Genomic DNA, 17,944 nt, shown 5'->3' on the forward strand with positions numbered 1-17,944 from the left:
GTTTAAATTAAACACAACTATTATAGAGGAATAAAGACAAAATGGTCTGTGATGTAAAAGAAGTTAAGTCAGAAGAAATGCAATAGAAATTAAACCTACAGCTAACCATAAAATTAGAAATCTATATTAAAAAAAAACTCCACTTGTGTGGCAAATATGCTAAAAAAACAAAAGTCTCTAGTTTTCAAGAATGATTTGCTAATTAAAGGAGGCTAAAGTATATACATAAAGTCAGGAAGAGTAACACATTATTCTGTATCATGATTATCCAGTTTAAAAATATATACACATATGTATATAGAGAGACACCTGCCCAATTTAAGGGGAATTTCAAAAAATAGTACCTAGAATGATGGAAGAATATTATTAAACTGCCTCAAAACTGTATAAGTGCTTCCTACTACCTAATACTTACGTTAAATAGCATCACTTTTCTCAGAAGGTACTTCAAAGCTAACAAATATCAGCAAAATTAAATGCATTTCTATTAATGACTTTAATTCAGACATTAAAAACTATTTATACTTTACACATACATATACTGAAGCTTCACAACCATTAAAAAGAAGAGTATCACAAGGGATGTCTTTAATACTTTCTGAAGTACATATGAATTGTACTTTATATGTAGCTGCTTTGGAGAGATACTCTTAGTAAAAGAGTACAAGAGACTATTTTTGAGGCAAGGAGTAAAATCTTTTAAGGTAATTCCTGCTGGTAGAGGAAGAGTAATGAATAGTGGAGGTAAAGGTGATTTAAAGTCTTCTTGAGGTCAGAATCAGGAAATAAGAAAGTTATGGGTAATTTAAGGAACTAAGAAGAACAGGAAGGGCTGTGGCTGAATAATAACATTGTAAAAAGAAGTTCACAAATAAGTAATTATTTTCGTATCAAATCTTATTTCACAGCAAAAACTTAAAAGAACTAAGTACCCTATAGTCAATGCTTTCTCTTATACAGGACAAAATAGTATATAATATAAATATGTTGTGAAAAGAGAAATAGAAAAATTATTTCATTTAAGTCTTATAGAAAAGTTCAGAATAACAAGAGAACAGAGTAAGTTAACAGTAGTAGAACAACAAAAAGGAATAACAGCTTAAATATTTAGTAAAGGAAAAACACTGAAGAAAACAATCCTCCTAATGAAAAATAAATGGCATAAATTTGGACAAAGGTAGATGATTTTGAAATACTAGCAAAACATACACCCTATAATTAAAATAACAAAACTTGGCAGAAATGTTGTTTTGATTAAAATATGAGAATATTTGGAAAGTTCATGTTTACAATTAGCAATTTGAGATGACATGCATCACAGATATGCTTTCATCCAATGAAAGAAGTACAGGGCATACTTACAATTGAATCACTTACAATTATTTTTGAAAATTCAAGAACTGGAGAGATACCAGAAGACTGGAAAAAAGCAAGTGTGGTACTGATCTTCCATAAAGGTAAGGAAAAGAGAGAATAGAAAGTTACTATGCTGTGCGTCTGACATCGATAATTAAGTAAAGGAATAATAAGAGAAAAACCTGTAATTTACAGAGGAAAAGTAGGTACATGAGCAGCAAGTGGCAAGTTAAAAAATAAATAAAAGAACATATAATGTTAAACTTAATGGCTTTTCTGTTGCTTAGAAATTTATCAACAAATTAAGTTTTTAAAGAAATGAAACCATTTTGTCTCCTTACCAAATAACTCAAAAGTTGCTTTAATAATGAAAAAAGTATATTAAAGAAACCAGAAATATTAGTAACACCATGATTTTATATAGGGTATACTAATCTGTGATTTCCTTAGATTACTGAAAATTTGGAGACATTTATAATCTGCTGTCTCTGTGGTTTACCCACTTCAGCTAAAGGAAAACAGGAATTTAGAGGTATAGAGAGGTTTTAAGAGTAAGAATTTCCCTTATTTTTAACCCTAAAGAATACTCAATTACCAATTCATTTGGAGTAAAGAGTATCAATTTTAAAATGTCCTTAAAATTTAGCCTATTATTAAACTCTTTCCCCTAGTGTACATTTAGGAAGCTATTTTTCATCTAATTCAATGTCCTGATAATCTAAGGCTTGAAATCAGGTTCTCTTTTATCAACGTGGTAGCTATACCTATCTTATCAATAACTGCAAGGTACCCCAAAGAATGGCCTAAAAGACAAAGTTTCTCTCTATAGTTCAAAGTGAACACTTCTAACACCACAGATTCACCAGGGATGCACAGTACAGTATATTAACTTTTTTTTTACAGAGGATCAGGTCCCCTGCTAGACACTTTTATTACTTCTTGTCTCATTATTATAATATAGTAAGATAGATAAACACTAAACCTATTTTATAAGTGCTTACCTAAATCAACCAGCTGGGCAGTTTTATTTTGTTTAAATTGAGATTTCAACCCAGTCCTTTGATTTTCAATCCGTTACACTTTTCCATTAAACAATGATACCATATGAAAAGAATTCATGGCATAAGAGAGTACCATATAATCTAAAAAATGCCTGAAGGAAACTCGTCTACTAACAATGAACACAAGCTTTAAGGTCATAGACTGATCTAGTTTTTTTTCTTTTCTTTTTTTTTAGGGCCACAGGTGCTGCATACGAAAGTTTCCAGGTCGAATCAGAGCTATAGCTGCCGGCCTATGCCACAGCCACAGAACGCAGGATCCAAGCCACATCTGCGACCTACACCACAGCTCATGGCAACCCTAGATCCTTAATCCACTGAGCGGGGCCAGGGATCAAACCCACATCCTCATGGATACTAGTCGGGTTCATTTCCATTGAGCCACAATGGGAATTCCCTAGGCTGATCTAGTTTTACATCCTGAATCTGCAGTTCCCTAACCAACCACCCACATGATCTAGCCAATTTACTTTCTCTACTTCCATTTTCTTTCCAGGGATGGACACAATAATAAACCACTAAAGGTTGTTGGATAAGTGAAATGAAAGAATATGCACAAAGTAACCTAACAGTAGGTGTTCCATTTCCTTTTCACGACATGAACTGAAAAGAATCAGGATTCACCATTGTATCCCAGGCCCTAAGCAAGTGCCTAACATACAGAAAAGGTACTCAATGAATATGTGATGGGTTAAAAACAAAATGAATTAATGACTAGGTAAGACACAAAATACATGCAATTTTAATAGAGTATAAAGAAAAGGATATAAGCATAAGTTAAACTGTATTTAACATTCCTTTTAAAAAAGAAAACAAACAGCAAGTAGATGAAGCCTGAAGAAAATAAATAACAGTAATAAAAAAAAGTATGAGAAATAGAAAAAATAAGTGATCTAATAGTCTTGGAAAACATATCAGAAACTAAATTCCTCATGAGATGTTCTAAAAAGTACTGGGTATTATGCCTGAACCACAAAAAGTAAATTGTACTAAATTATTACCTTGGCAACAAAGAGTCAAAAAGTATAAAGCCCCCCCCTTCCATAAAATAATCTGACTTCTGAAAATACATTAGTTCCTTGAAAAATAAAATCACTCCTATCTTTAAGTTTACAAACAAGACAGCTTCTCTTAAAGCAACAACAACACAACACAAAATCTGAATTGCTCATATACTTGGGACAGAAAAGAGCTGCTTTGTCAAATAGGAATTAGGTACAGACCTTTGCCAAAATTCTTTAGTTTTAATCATAACTCTTAGCACAACTGCTTACTCTTCATGATTTCTCTTCATCTAATACTGTTATTAACCTTTTGACTTATAGAACAAGACACTAATATTGGTTCCATAAAGTGAGATTTGGTTACACAAACAACTGCACAAGAAGGGTTTAGGATTTGTACCATTTTCCCCTATTTAAATCATTTGTCTCTCCAAATGACTCTCCCAATTTATTCAATAAAGTCATATGAACTATATCCAATCACTTGTGATGGAAGATTATGGAAGAAAATATGAGAAAAAGAATATATATGTATGTATAACTGGGTCACTTTGCGGTACAGTGGAAAATGGCAATACATTGTATATCAACTATAATAATTTATTTTTAAAAGTTATTGTGAAAAATAAATAAACAAAAACCTGAAGTTTATTAAATAAGGTGACCATATATCCTAGTTTGTCTGGGACAATGCCTCTTGAATCAACAAAATTATGAGCAGCCTCCTTCATTCTCAAAAGTTGTAACTAGAATTTTAGAGATAAATATAATTATAGGATTATATCAAGATTTCAGAATGTAGCAAATTACTTTAAAAAAAAATCCACTAAAATGGAATGAGGTTAGAGTCTGAAGGTAGAAAGCAAATTACAGAAATAAAATAGACACCAGAATTCAAGACAATTAATATTGGCTAAGTGCTTACCTTATGTTAGATAAGTAGACATGAATAATAAGGAGTTACATTTTTTAAAGTTATTTTATTCACACACACACACTTGAAATAAGACACATGAGACAAAATACATGAGATGCGGATATCATTCCTGGGGACTGAGATTGAGCAAGAGGGGCATTTGAGACAGGGACTCAGTTTTTACTTTATACATCACGATGTCTGATTTTTTAAAATAAGTATTTATTTAAATTTATTTTTTTAATTAAAAAGTTTTATGTAAAAAAGTATGCATAAACTGTGCAGGTTATAAATATGTTTCAAAAAATTTATAACTTTTAGCTTGTAAAGTCAGCATTATTATTTTAAAATTATCTACAAAATCCTAAAATGTCTTGAAAGAATAAATTTGGCAATGCTGAAGCTGCTCAAATACACCTTTCCAAGCAAAATAAAATACAGCATAATAAATTTATAACATCATTTACAGATAAAAATATAAACCAGCAACCACCCCTCCCCCCAAAATCCCCAAAATTGGCAATCACCGCTATACTGGAATAAATGCTGAGAAGAAAAAAGGCCAGGAAAACAAAACAGAATATGTAATCTTTTTCCCACATCCTTCCTGCCAATACCATGGTTATGAGTCAACATCCAAGAAAGCAAACTCATAAAAAACAAAAACACCTACTACATGACTCCCCTAACAAAGCACTGTTTGAACTATGTAGTGCTGGCAACCAACGAAAGGTCTTCTTTTCACACAGCAGTTGGTCAGGCTACTGACAATATCTTTCTTAAAAATCACAGGTTAAGTCATTCCAGGATTAAGTGAACTCTAAGTTGCTTACTAGAACGGGATGCAAAAAACACCCTCTTCCCCTTCCCAACCTAGATTATTGCCTATCATTGAGCTTAACAGCATTCTGGAAAGCAAAAACTCTCACTATTTTCAAGGGCCCACCAAAAGTGGAACTTTTAGTTAAAGTTTCCTAGAAATCTGCTCTACATATAATGAGGGGAAAAAAAAAATCACATTAAACACATAAATTCCTAAACGAGGTGTTTTGGCAGTTTAAGTTTTGAAATAACTGCAGAGTACTTATTCATAATACTTGTTGGAAATCTGGTTATGAAATGGTTTCACAAACAAAACCTAATATATTCTTCTAGCAAAACTGGATCTCTCTATAGCGAAACATAACAAACTGAAAATGAAATACCCAAGGGGAGTTAAATGATAAACTAGCTAGGTCAATAGATAATCAGTACTAAAAGGCTTATTTCCCAAAGAAAACAACAACCCTAAATTGAAAGGAATAGATTCTGTAACTGGTTTGGCAGTTACCCCTTAAAAATTACGTATACGAAAGTGGGTTTTGTATATCTGATTTTAGCTGCCAATGAATATCAAAAAGAAGGAAACAGGTTGTTCTTGTGAAGGCTGTTAAAAGTGCAATACAAAATTACACTGATTTAGTTTGATTTTTGTCAGAAATCTATCGAAATGGTCTATAATGTGCCCGGCAGGACAGGACTCTTTTTGTTCTCTACTGTACCCTCCAGGCTAGCACTTGGTTTGTATTAAGTGCTCAATAAAATTTCTGTAAATGAATGAGTTAAGGAATTCTGAAATGAGCCTACCTGTTAGGATTTAAACTTAGAAAGCAATCAAAGAAGTTGTCGCAGATTACAAATCAGAGTACTCATGAAAAAAATCATAAATAACATTTAATTATTCTAAATTATTTATTACATTACAAGTATGAAGGCTAATTCAAAGTTTTTAAGAAAAGAGAAATTGAACAGGAGGAAAAACACTATACCACCCAGGCAGTACAAGAAGCAAGGCTAGATGATAACTAAAACCAACTCCTAAAAATTCATTCTTTAATGCCAAATCTCATGAGCACAGTTTTATACATACTACTCTGGGCTTAGAATTGAGCGTTACAATTAATTATTTATTCATTGGGTGTCTTTCACAACTATAACTGTATGCCAGATGCTTTAGGTATGCCAAGAAGAAGCAGATATAGATCCTAAGAGTTTCAAACCTGTATCAGAAGATAAATATCTGCCTACAAATAACTGATTCAAGCATGGTGAAGTGTTATAAGAAAGATACTAAGAGATTCAAAGGTGAAAGTTAAGAAGATGAGAGGAGTTCCACAGAGCTAGCATTTTAGAGAGCAGAATTTGGACCGAGATAGGGAGGCGGAGATCATTAACAGCAGTGGGCAAGGGTGGGAAACATCATAATCAGGTGGGATGTTTCAACTTCTCTTCAACAAGTGACTTGAGAAATGAGGGCAGGGTTAAGGAAACTAACAAGGGATGTAGGACATAGCCATCACTAGAAATGCATCAAATCAAAGAAAAAGCAAGAGGAATAAATACCTAAAGGGTCTCTCTTTTCCTTTCAACTCCTGTCCCTCCACTGGCTAAACCCAAGCAGAAGCCACAGGATAAAGGACTCCAGGTGACACAGGCTGTCAAGGTCAGCCTCCTGGAGCAGAGTAAGAAAATTAACCTGCAGGAAAATGGAGAATACCCAGAAAAGCCATCTTCCCAGACTCAGAAGCTAACATAAGCACAAGACAAAAAAGCACAAAGAGGCCAATAAGAAACAATTTTCTCTTGCTGAAAAGATGATATTTTTCAGATCCAGATGCTGAGTCTGAAAGGAAACCAAAATTAGTTGCCTGAACTGGAAAAATTACTGGGACTTGGAGAGTGAGGTGTGCAATGCATAAAGAGATGCATCAGAAAGGCACCCCAGTTCTCTCTAGAGCTAATAAAAGGGCAAGAATCATAGGCTGCAGTCCTAGTTATTCTAGTCTCTGTGTGGCCTTGAACAAGTAACTTGGCTTCTCTGAAACTGTTCTCTCCACTATAAAAATAGGTAGAGGTTTAATTAAAACTTTAAGATCTCTTCCAATTCTAAGATTCTGTGAAGACAGTGTCTTCAGGTAAATAACCATGTTCACCAGGTAAATAAAAACCTCGTATTTACTGGAAAAACCTGGGGTCCACTTCTTTACTTTTGAAAAAATTAATTTCATTTAAATAAGGACAATATGAACTTAACATGTTCCTACTGTAGGACAAAAAAAAATGTTAAAACACAAGCAAAAATTCAGTACAACCTTGAAAGTCAGTGATGAAAACTAATGCAACCAGATTTAAAAGCATGCTCTGGAATGCAGAGAATGCAAAGAAACAACTGAGTAAGCAGAACAACTTGGTTGAAGTGGCACATTTCAGGAAAAAAAAACAAAAAAAGAGTTGCTCAGTCAATACAGCAAAGAAGTGAAGTTCTTAAAGGTGTTTCCAGAAATAAATGAACTCCAATGTGGGAAGGACAAATCTCTCTCCCTCTTACATACACACACACAGAGCAACCAGCACCATTCCTTTGTGACACAAATACTCACCAAATATCTGTCACATGCCAGGTACTATCAATGTTTTCAAAGGACATCTTTAAGGACAATACAGATAATAGCAAATATCATTATCTCATCCTTAGGAATGAACTCAGATTTCACCCTTTCCAAGCAGTTTCCCTGATTTCTCTAGCCAGCAACATGCTCTTTTTCCTATGATACTAACTACCACAGAACCAATTTGTGTTGGTACTGCTATTAGTATTCTTGAAACTATATTAGTGGTCCCATAGGTTTGGAGATGGGGAGTTTGCCTAGAAATCCATTCACTATTTATAACATTGTTGGTAAACATTTTCTCCAGTCCTGTCTCTCAGGTGTGGTAGCAACCAGGGAGCTTGGGAATTTAGGAAACATTTCTAACATGTAGGGATAAACCTAACCCCAGTACAACTGAGCCAAAGGTCTGCACACTTTAGACATGGTTAAGTCACATATTTTGATCATTTAATGAGCATCCATTAAGCACCTACTATGTGCTGAGCACTGGACTAGGGACAAAGGCCCTAGGCACATAAAGATCAGTAAAGACTTCTGGCCTCTAGGAGGTTTAGAGTCTAATGAAAGAATCAGATAGGTGTACAAAAATTTACAATACAACCTAAGCAGCACAGAGGTGTGAACAAAGTGCTGTGGTAGCACATGGAGGACAACAGTAACTCTAACATGCTCTGCCTGAAGGAAGACATCAAAGAAAAAGTAACACACAAACTGTACATGAAAGTAGAAGAGAAGATATATCACTGGATTGAATTCTAACCAATTATAATTCTCATTAAGAAAGAAAGGCTGTGACTGGATAAACAGCTATGAAAGGCTATGCCATGCCATGTGCTAGAGTAGATGCCATGGGTAAGGTGCCTGCAGCTGAGTTCAGACTCAAGCTCAATAAATTAGGACCAGGTTGTGAAGGGTCTTAACATCATGAGCAGCTTTGGCTTTGGCAAGGGGGAGCCAAAACAGATTTTTAAGCATGAGAGTAACCAAGTGGAATCTGGCTATGGATAGAGTCGGGGTGGAGGGAATCTAGTGACAAGGAGACTTGGTTAGGTTTTGCAAAAGTCTAGATGAGAGATGATGAGGGTTTCAATTAAATACTATGGGAGTTCCCATTGTGGCTCAGTGGTAATAAACCTGACTAGTATCCAAGAGGATGGATCCCTGGCTTTGCTCACTGGGGTAAGGATCTGATCCAGTACTACTGCGAGTTTTGGTGTATGCCGGAGACAAGGCTCGAGTCTGGGGTTGCTGTGGCTGTGGTACTGTAGGCCGGCAGCTGCAGCTCTGACTCAACCCCCAGCCTGGGAACTTCCATGTGCTGTGGGTGCGGCTGTAAAAAGAAAAAAAAAATTATGGCAAATTCCCTAGTGTGAAGCAGCAGGATAAGGATCCAAGGTTGCTGCAGCTGTGGTGCAAGTCGTAACTGATCGGATCCCTAGCCCGGGAACTTCCACATGCCTCAAGAGCATCCCAAAAAAGTTAAAAAATAAATAAATAAATAAAACATCATCACGTGGGAAAAATCTAAGAGTTATTATGCTAAGGCAAATTTAATAGGATCTGGTGACTGGACATGGAAAATAAGGGAGATGGAAAAGTGACTTTAAGTGACTAAGTGTCTCTGTATGGTGGAACTTCAATTAATTTAGGGAGAAGTAGTATTTGGCTTAAAAACACTTTCAGCCTAAGAACTGTTTTTGCAAACATAATCTTTGTTTGAACCTTATTGGAAAGGAAAATACTCTTAAATGTAGTTTTAGGGCAGGGTACATTACGGTATCCATAAAAACTTTTTTTGTATAGAATTTCCATACACATTGGTTCTCTCAACACCAAAACGTTTAGATAGTGACAAAACTCAGTATGTTCCAGGGGACGTCCTAGAATTTGCTTTTTACAATAAAAGCTTGATGTCTTCTTTCTTAAGTAATAGAATACAAACTATACAACTGCCTGATTTTCCAATCAGCAGAAAATGGTAGTATCACAATGTTCTTTCCTGGCTGAGAAAAAGTTAAACTGAATTCCCTGGTGATCTTCATATCAACAGGGGATGGCTAAATGGTTAGATTACTACCGAATCCAATCTTCCCCCATTGAAGAAAAAAAGATACCACCTAGGACTTTGGAAATACCCAAATGGATGTGACCAGTAATCCTTGCGACCGAGTATTTACTGAGGAGCACTTCAAGTATAATGCTATCTCTGTCTAAAGCAAACTCTGGACACTTTGAAAAACATCACAAAGTCAGTTCAATATAGGGAATGTTCCGAGAGATGATTCACAGTGGACAAGAATTTCCAACTTAAAGTTCACCGCAAAAGCTCTTAAAACTGAAACTACTATTCTAAAAATGTATCCCATCTTCTCCATTCAAAACTAGTAGAAATAATTACTTGATTTGTTTTTTGACTTCCTGAACTGTTTCCTAAAAGTAAACAGTCCAATCAACAAGCAAAGCCAAATGCTACTTCAAATTAGCGAAAAGAAGTTTTCTTGATCAATACCTCTCACTCTTTCATAACAAAAATAGCTGTGAAGTGTAGTAGGAATGCCACACACACAAAAATGCCTGACTCAAACATGCTTCCTGGTCTATTCCTTATATTCAACTTTCCATAACTAAGCTGTACTGAGAGCCCTAAACTCTTCCCTCCAGTGTTTACCTGAACCCTACACAACTAATTCAAAGTTTTCACTGTTTTTGCACAAGCTACCCAAAAAGCATTAAACCACCTCCCTCCCCCAACACACATACAAATAATAGCACCCATAGCTATTATACATAAAAATACTGGGACTGGCAAGAACACAGAGCCGAAGAACACCAAACAACAACAACAGAAAATGTCTGGCTGGCAACTGGAGACTCTATTAATGGGCAACCTGTCAAAATACAGCTTTTACATTAGGAGAAAGCTTAACTCTTATGGTTGGCATCTTGAGAGAGCTTTCGAAAGGAAAACAGTTCCACAAAAATAAATCGAAAAAGGGGAAGCGAATCTCCTCCAGTATGGTTTGGTGGCAAATGCCCTCCCGGTGGTACAGAAGGCCCCCAGCCTCAGCCTCCGTCTCGGCTGAGGAAGTGAGGAGAGTCCCCAGGAAGAGAGGGCCGGGGCAGCCACGTCGTCCTACTCACCCCAGGGGGCGGCGGGAAAGAGGCAGGGAGAGAAAGACATTCGAGCCCAGAGCCCTGAGAAGCCGCAGAGTCCCTGGGGACTCAAGGGTGGGGGCCGGCCCCTCTCCCAGGCCCTCCGGGTCTACTCACTCCGCAAGTGGCCAGCAAGAAAGCCATTCGCCAAAGCCCCCGCCCTCTGCGCCTCCAGGGGAGGGAGCTGAGGGCTGCTTCGAGCACCCCCTTGTCTCCCCCCAGGCCGATCCCGGGCTGAGCGGCAGTCGGTCTGGCCAGGTTCAGCCAGTCCTCCGGGACAGCCCCTCAACCCTCCCCCTGCCCCGCCCCCGCCCCCGCCCCGGTCTAGGGGCCGCACCGATTGGCTAGCCCTGCCACCTCCTGGCAAAGAGACCCCTGGCGATTGGCCATGGGTCACCTGCTGTAAAGGAGGTGAGCGGCCGACGATTGGCGGTTAGGCTGATTTTGGGGTGGAGAGCGGGAGAGGTGGGAGGGGCGGGCGGGTCCCGGCTCCCCAGCCTCCCGCCTGCCGGCTTCACAGACCCGCCATCCCCACCTCGCGGAGCCCAGGGCTCGCTCGCCTTGGGGCTCGGGCCTGCGCCCGTACCTCGATCTGTTTCAGGACACGCGGCTACCACGCCAATGCCACCCCCAGGAAAGGGAGATTGTGGCTCCGCTAGACTTGGGGGCTTCGGCCCTGGGGATTCCCACAGAGTGGCGCCTGGAGGAGGACTCAGGGACAGACGTAAACATTCTTCGCCTACACCCACCTGCTTCTAACTTGACATCTCCAATATTTTGGCAGCTGTGGAGCCAAGTTTCATCTGGATAACTGCTTTTGCTCACTTCCGGAAAGTTGTTTGTATTGCAAGGTGGGGAAGAGCGTGAGGAGAAGAGGGGATACTATATCGATAAACAATAGCAGGGGTGCCTGATTTATATTATTAATCCAGGAAAATATTGGGCGTGCTGTCATGCCACAGTTCCGTAGGTGACTTGGGAAGATGCTTCAGGAATCCAAATGGCATAACTTCAAATTAAATCAAAAGTTCAGACTTCGAGAACCATCCAAAATGCAGGAATTCACAGACAAAAATAACTTACTGATCTGAGGACAACTCCTTTCTGCTTTTACTATTTCTTCCTTATGGCTACTTATAAACCTGTAATTCTACTAAAATCCTCTAAGCATCTAAATAATTTCTGTAGCTCTACTGATAGCTCTTAAAACAACTAGCACGGTGTACACTGCACAAAAGGCTCAATAGATGCTTCCTGCACTGTGTTAAAGATATCTTGTTTGTTTTATGTAAGTTTTTTCAAACTGTCCAATACTAAATGCACTCTCTTCTTCCTGCACCCCCTCCTCAAAAGCTTGGTCCTCTTCCAGTACTCCCTATTATCAGTAAAGGAGAACCACGACCATCTACTCTAACATGCAAATCATAAACTTGACGGTCCTTGACAATTCCCTCAGTCCACATCCAGTCCATCACCACACTCTTGATATTTTTACCTCCCGAATACAATCTCAATTCTATCCTCTCTTCCATTACCACCATTCAGTTACAGGTTCCAACCTCCTGCGGTAATCTCCTTAGTGAAGTCTTACTGCTTCTTAAAACTCCTCCCAATCATTCTCAACACTAAGGTGGTAGTAACTGGTTTCCAAAACCAATGTCATCACTCCCACCTCACTACGCCCCCCCCCCCATTAAAGAACTTCAACAGCTTTCCCTTGTGCTTAGGACTCAACTCAGTATTCAACAACAGCGTGCAAGGTTTAGCCTTACCTGCCCCTAGGCTCCATCTTTTACTCCCCACTCCCTTATATTCTGCCCTCCACACAATGGCCGTTTTTAAGTTTCTTCAATTTGCCATGGACCTTCGAACCTCAGGGCCCTTGGCACGTGGCTTCTGTAATTACTGCCATCGTTTACACTGTTCCATTGACACTAATTCCCACTCTTCACTTTCTACTCATCATCATTTCCTCCCTGCCTATGTGAATTCTTCCTATAAGATGTTTTCACAGCCCAAGCAATGCTCCTTTGTAAAGCTTAATACAGCTATAATTTTACATTTGGGTTGTTCTTTTTAAACAAATTTGAGTTATAATTTATATACAGTTATATGCATCCCTTCAATGTATTTTGATAAATGTATGCACAAATGTAGCCACCATCACAATTAAGACAAAACATTTCCATTATCCCAAAATTCCCTTTGTGCCCCTTAAAGAAGTCAATCCTGCCAACCATGGCTCTATTTTCTATCTATCTGCATTATTCTTTACTTAATGTTTATGTTCACTGCTAGACTGTAAGCTTAAAGAGGCAATGATTTTGTTCATCGTAGCCTTAATATCTAGCCAAATGCCTGGCACATATTAAGGACTCAATAATGGATTTCCTATGTTAATAGAATCTAAAAATACACATCAATTCTACAATAAACATCAATTAAACTACAAGTACAGTGACAGAAAAAAAAATACATTAATTTTGCCAGGTGGACAAGATCAATGTCTAACAACCTCCACTAATACCTTTTTAAAATTTTTCTTTAATATCTGCTTTTCTAGCAGTTAATTTTGTGGTGGAGCAGCTCAAAGGACTTAATTCAATATTAGCTGATCTAACAATTCTCCAGGCCAAGAGAAAAAAAAGCCTACATCTGTAATTCTGCCTATATACTGTGCTATTTGACCCTAAAAAGAGACATAATATTTATGCAATTCTTGCCTACCAGTTCTTTCATGTGTTCCTTCTTCTCTCCCAAACAACACAGAAGGACACATGGGGTCATCAAGGAGTTTGGATTTAACAGTGCATACCACAGTATTGGATTAAAAACAAAATGTCCTCCAGCTCTCCCATCATCCTCATCCTCATCCTCATGGGTCGGGAGCTTCCCCATCGAGGGCACGACCACTTTTGACAATGTGGTATACATAGTTAAGTTCTAATAAAAATTCAGTGAACCCAGTTATAATTCGCGGGGTTTTTTTGGACAGGCTTAAGTGTTAAGACTGGTGTAATGGCAATAGAGAATATGATTTATGACAGTCTCTTAACAATAATATTGAGTTTTTTCAATTGCATATGTATATCTCCATGTTCTAGTTAAAAGTACAGTCCAAAGTCTACCTTTTCACAGTTTCATATCAGAGATAACTATGTTACAGACAGACAGTTCTCATTTTCCTAACCCTAGTGTAGTGTGCATACATGATGAAGCATTTAAAATGAAAAGTGATTAAGCAATACAAAGCAACTATACCCATTTATCTCAAGAAAGTGTAGGACTTCTAAGCAAATTTGGCAACTCAAGTGTTTTTAAAGAAACTCACAAGTTGTTTCAGAAGTAAATCAAGTGACCAATGCCTTAAACTCGTTTATGACGACTGGTTTCCAACCCATATATCAAAGAATCTTTAATACTTATATTTGAACTACATAACTAATGCTATTAAGCTATTAAACTGATAGTTTTTTGTTGTTCAAGATAAAGAACATAGTAATTAAGAAGTTCCCGTCGTGGTGCAGTGGTTAACGAATCCGACTAGGAACCATGAGGTTGCGGGTTTGATCCCTGCCCTTGCTTAGTGGGTTAAAGATCCGGCGTTGCCATGAGCTGTGGTGTAGGTCGCAGACGTGGCTCGGATCCCACGTTGCTGTGGCTCTGGCATAGGCCGATGGCTACAGCTCCAATTGGACCCCTAGCCTGGGAACCTCCATATGCTGCAGGAGCAGTCCTAGAGAAAGGCAAAAAGACAAAAAAAAAAAAAGTATACCTTAAACTTATACAATGATATACATCAATTATCCTCAAGTAAACTGGGGGGATTAAAAAACAAATACAAAACAAGAAAAACTGAAAAGAAAAAAAAAAGCTCTAAATTTCCCTCTTGCTGCATCTCGCAAAAACATGCATTAAAAAATACCTGAGAGGAGTTCCCGTTGTGGCACAGTGGTTAACGAATCCGACTAGGAACCATGAGGTTGCGGGTTCGATCCCTGCCCTTGCTCAGTGGGTTAATGATCCGGCATTGCCGTGAGCTGTGGTGTAGCTTGCAGACGCGGCTCGGATCCCGCGTTGCTGTGGCTCTGGCATAGGCCAGTGGCTGTAGCTCCGATTTGACCCCTAGCCTGGGAACACCATATGCCGTGGGAGCGGCCCAAGAAATGGCAAAAACATAAAAAAAAAAAAACTGAGAAAAATAAAAACACTAAGGTTTCAGTGGGGGGGGGGACTGTCTACTGAGTAAAAAAAATAGGCCAATTTTACCTACAGCTGTTAAGATGAAAAGAACATTTTAACTATACAGAATGCATGCACTATTTTTATTTCTGCTAGAAAGTCCAGTAATGTTTAACCATAATAACGTTCTAGTGTGATGTCATCTTAGACACAGATGACAAATACTTCTGATTACAATAGAAGAAAAAAATAATTAAAAATAGAAGAAAAAAAATCATGAAGTCTCCTCAGGAATTTGCCTAGCAACTCAGGCCAGATAACATTAAAAGACACCTCTTGAAAGCAGGATATGCCGCTCCACTGTTTTGTCTGGCCAGTACATAGAAGTCTCAAAACTAAAGTCAGCTAATACATTTCCACATAGAAAATTTAGCCAGATGGAATAAATAAATTACTTGGCATATAGTATAAACAGTCCTTAACTTGTGATCAGGGCCACTATGTTTCAGAAGTTTGTGTGTAAATTATTTGCAATTTTCAATGTATTATCAAACAGAAAAATAATATTTGGTTCAAGGTTAGGAACGAAACCCTCTTCACAACCCACAAAGGCTATGTTAGTGTACTGCCTTATTCGCCACTGTAACTTTAACATCTCCTCACACAGAGATTGGTGTATATTAGGTGCTTAATAAATATCTACTGAATGAATGAGATACCAGTTACTATGCTACAAAAACAGCAGTATAAACAGCTAGAAAGCTTAAAAATGGGTAGTCTAACAAGCAGAACAGAGAAAGCAAGAGGGGGCAGAAGACTGATGTTCGTCTATAGAAGCCTTTTAGGACCATTCAGTTTTTAAATTATACGAGAGAGGTGCTATTGCCACATTTTTTACAGTTATATTCTGCATTGGCCACTTAACTTTCTTCTGACAACTTAAAGATTTCATTAAAATCACGAGTTGCCAAAACTGGTTAAAAGTACAGAGCTCCTTGCCACAAGATGGATAAATGGCTCTGTATTGTATAATTACTCTTCACACTAACTTTACATTAGTATTAGGACATAACGAATTGGAATTCTATGTTTTTCTTTAAAGAAAGAATGTGGGGATAAAACTATTCTATTTCATATACTTCCACATATAAAAATTTTTGGAAGCACAACTAACTTATGACATTACTTTATTGTAGTTTGAAAAAATTCAATTCTCATAATTTTTATATTCTTCTTTACACTAGAATGAGCTCCAGAAAGACAAGGACAATATGTCATTTACCAACAGTTATATCTTCTACAACTAGTACAGTGAATGAAACATTAAGTGTCTGATAAATATTTACTAAATAAATAACTTTTCTGTATTTTCTACATGTTCTGAAAGACCACGTACTTTTTTTTTTTAATTTTAAACTTTATTTTTATAAAGAGAAGGCAGGAAAATATATAATAAGTCCTAAAAGATTTCCATAAAAACACAGTTAAAATAAACTTCAGGCAGTTAAATAACATTTGGCATCTACAAAAATGGACTATCTGCTTAGTTATTTCCCCGGAATTCAAGATAGATGGGCTCCCAATACTGTAACAAAATTTATTAAAAAACTGGATCCTTGAATCCTAAATTCCTATCTATCTATCTATCTATTTATTTATTTATTTATTCATTTATCTTTTTAGGGCTGCACGCGAGGCACATGCAGGTTCCCAGGCTAGGGGTCAAATCAGAGCTGAGGCTGCTGGCCTACACCACAGCTGCAGCAACGCCAGATCCAAGCTGCTTCTGCAACCTACACCACAGCTCACAGTAATGCGGGATCCTTAACCCACTCAGCAAGGCCAGGGATCAAACCCACTTTCTCATGGATACTAGTTGGGTTCCTTAACCGATGAGCCAGTACAAGAACTCCCTAAATTCCAATTTAGAAGCCAGAAATTTGTCTGCCCTCAGAATTAACAGCAATATTGGCAAAAGTCCTCAGGGGAATTCTCCTTTGTTGTAGGAACCACAGGTAACTGGCGGCTGCTTCTTACCATTTTACCTGTGGAAGAGGTGACACATCTATATTGCAATTGTTTCCTTTGGGAAATGAAGGGGTTTAAGGGAGAAAGACAAAACACTTCTACTTTTCCACATACTACAAATATAAAATCTAATGAGGATAAGGGAAATAATGTAGTGATAGTTATTATTATGTATTATATACTGAAATTTTGAAATAATATGTTCAAAAAGCTGATCTTCAGTGAAGCAGCTTAACAGTCAAGAAAAAACCTCAAAAGATTTCTATTAATCTTAGTTACCCAATTAGACACACAAGCCAATATAGAAAAGAGGGTAGACTCAAGCTAACCTAATACCAATGATTGATTTCTAAGATACCATGCCAAATTGCACCTAATATTAAATTTGTGCTTGTCTATTATAAAAGTTTAACTAATAGGTAATTTTCATATGAAAGTATCTAATTGTGAAAAAAAGGCTTCAGAATGGTTCTACTGTTTTTCTAGTCTCAATAATGATTTGCAATCTGAATTCTATGACATCTCCTTCATGTATATTTTATTCACAGATTCAATAGTTTTTCTGGTGAGGTTTTTATGAGCCCTTCCATATTCTCATAGGTATCTTGTCTTTTCTCTCTAGGGGTTTGAGATCAAAGTCAATATACAGTGAAGAAATAGGAAAAGGCAAAAATAGTAAGATTACAAATCAGTAGCAATGAAATTCCAATTTGATAACCACCTAAGATGCAGCCTACAGTGGGCCTACATAAACTTATTCAGACAAGGACAATTATAGCCCAATTTCTTAGCCTAAAGAATAATCAATGAAAC

At 37.4% G+C, this 17,944-nt stretch overlaps 1 protein-coding gene across 1 annotated transcript in view; it reads right to left on the reverse strand.

Annotated features, from left to right (window-relative positions):
* The window catches only part of OSBPL9 (oxysterol binding protein like 9), a 177,128-nt gene that overhangs the window by 50,700 nt on the left and 108,484 nt on the right, over positions 1-17,944 (reverse strand). The window contains 1 exon segment of the mRNA XM_047789127.1: positions 1,378-1,446. Coding sequence (XP_047645083.1) covers positions 1,378-1,446 — 69 coding nt within the window.

The sequence above is a fragment of the Phacochoerus africanus genome, chromosome 8, assembly GCF_016906955.1.
Source record: "Phacochoerus africanus isolate WHEZ1 chromosome 8, ROS_Pafr_v1, whole genome shotgun sequence".
NCBI lineage: Eukaryota > Metazoa > Chordata > Mammalia > Artiodactyla > Suidae > Phacochoerus > Phacochoerus africanus.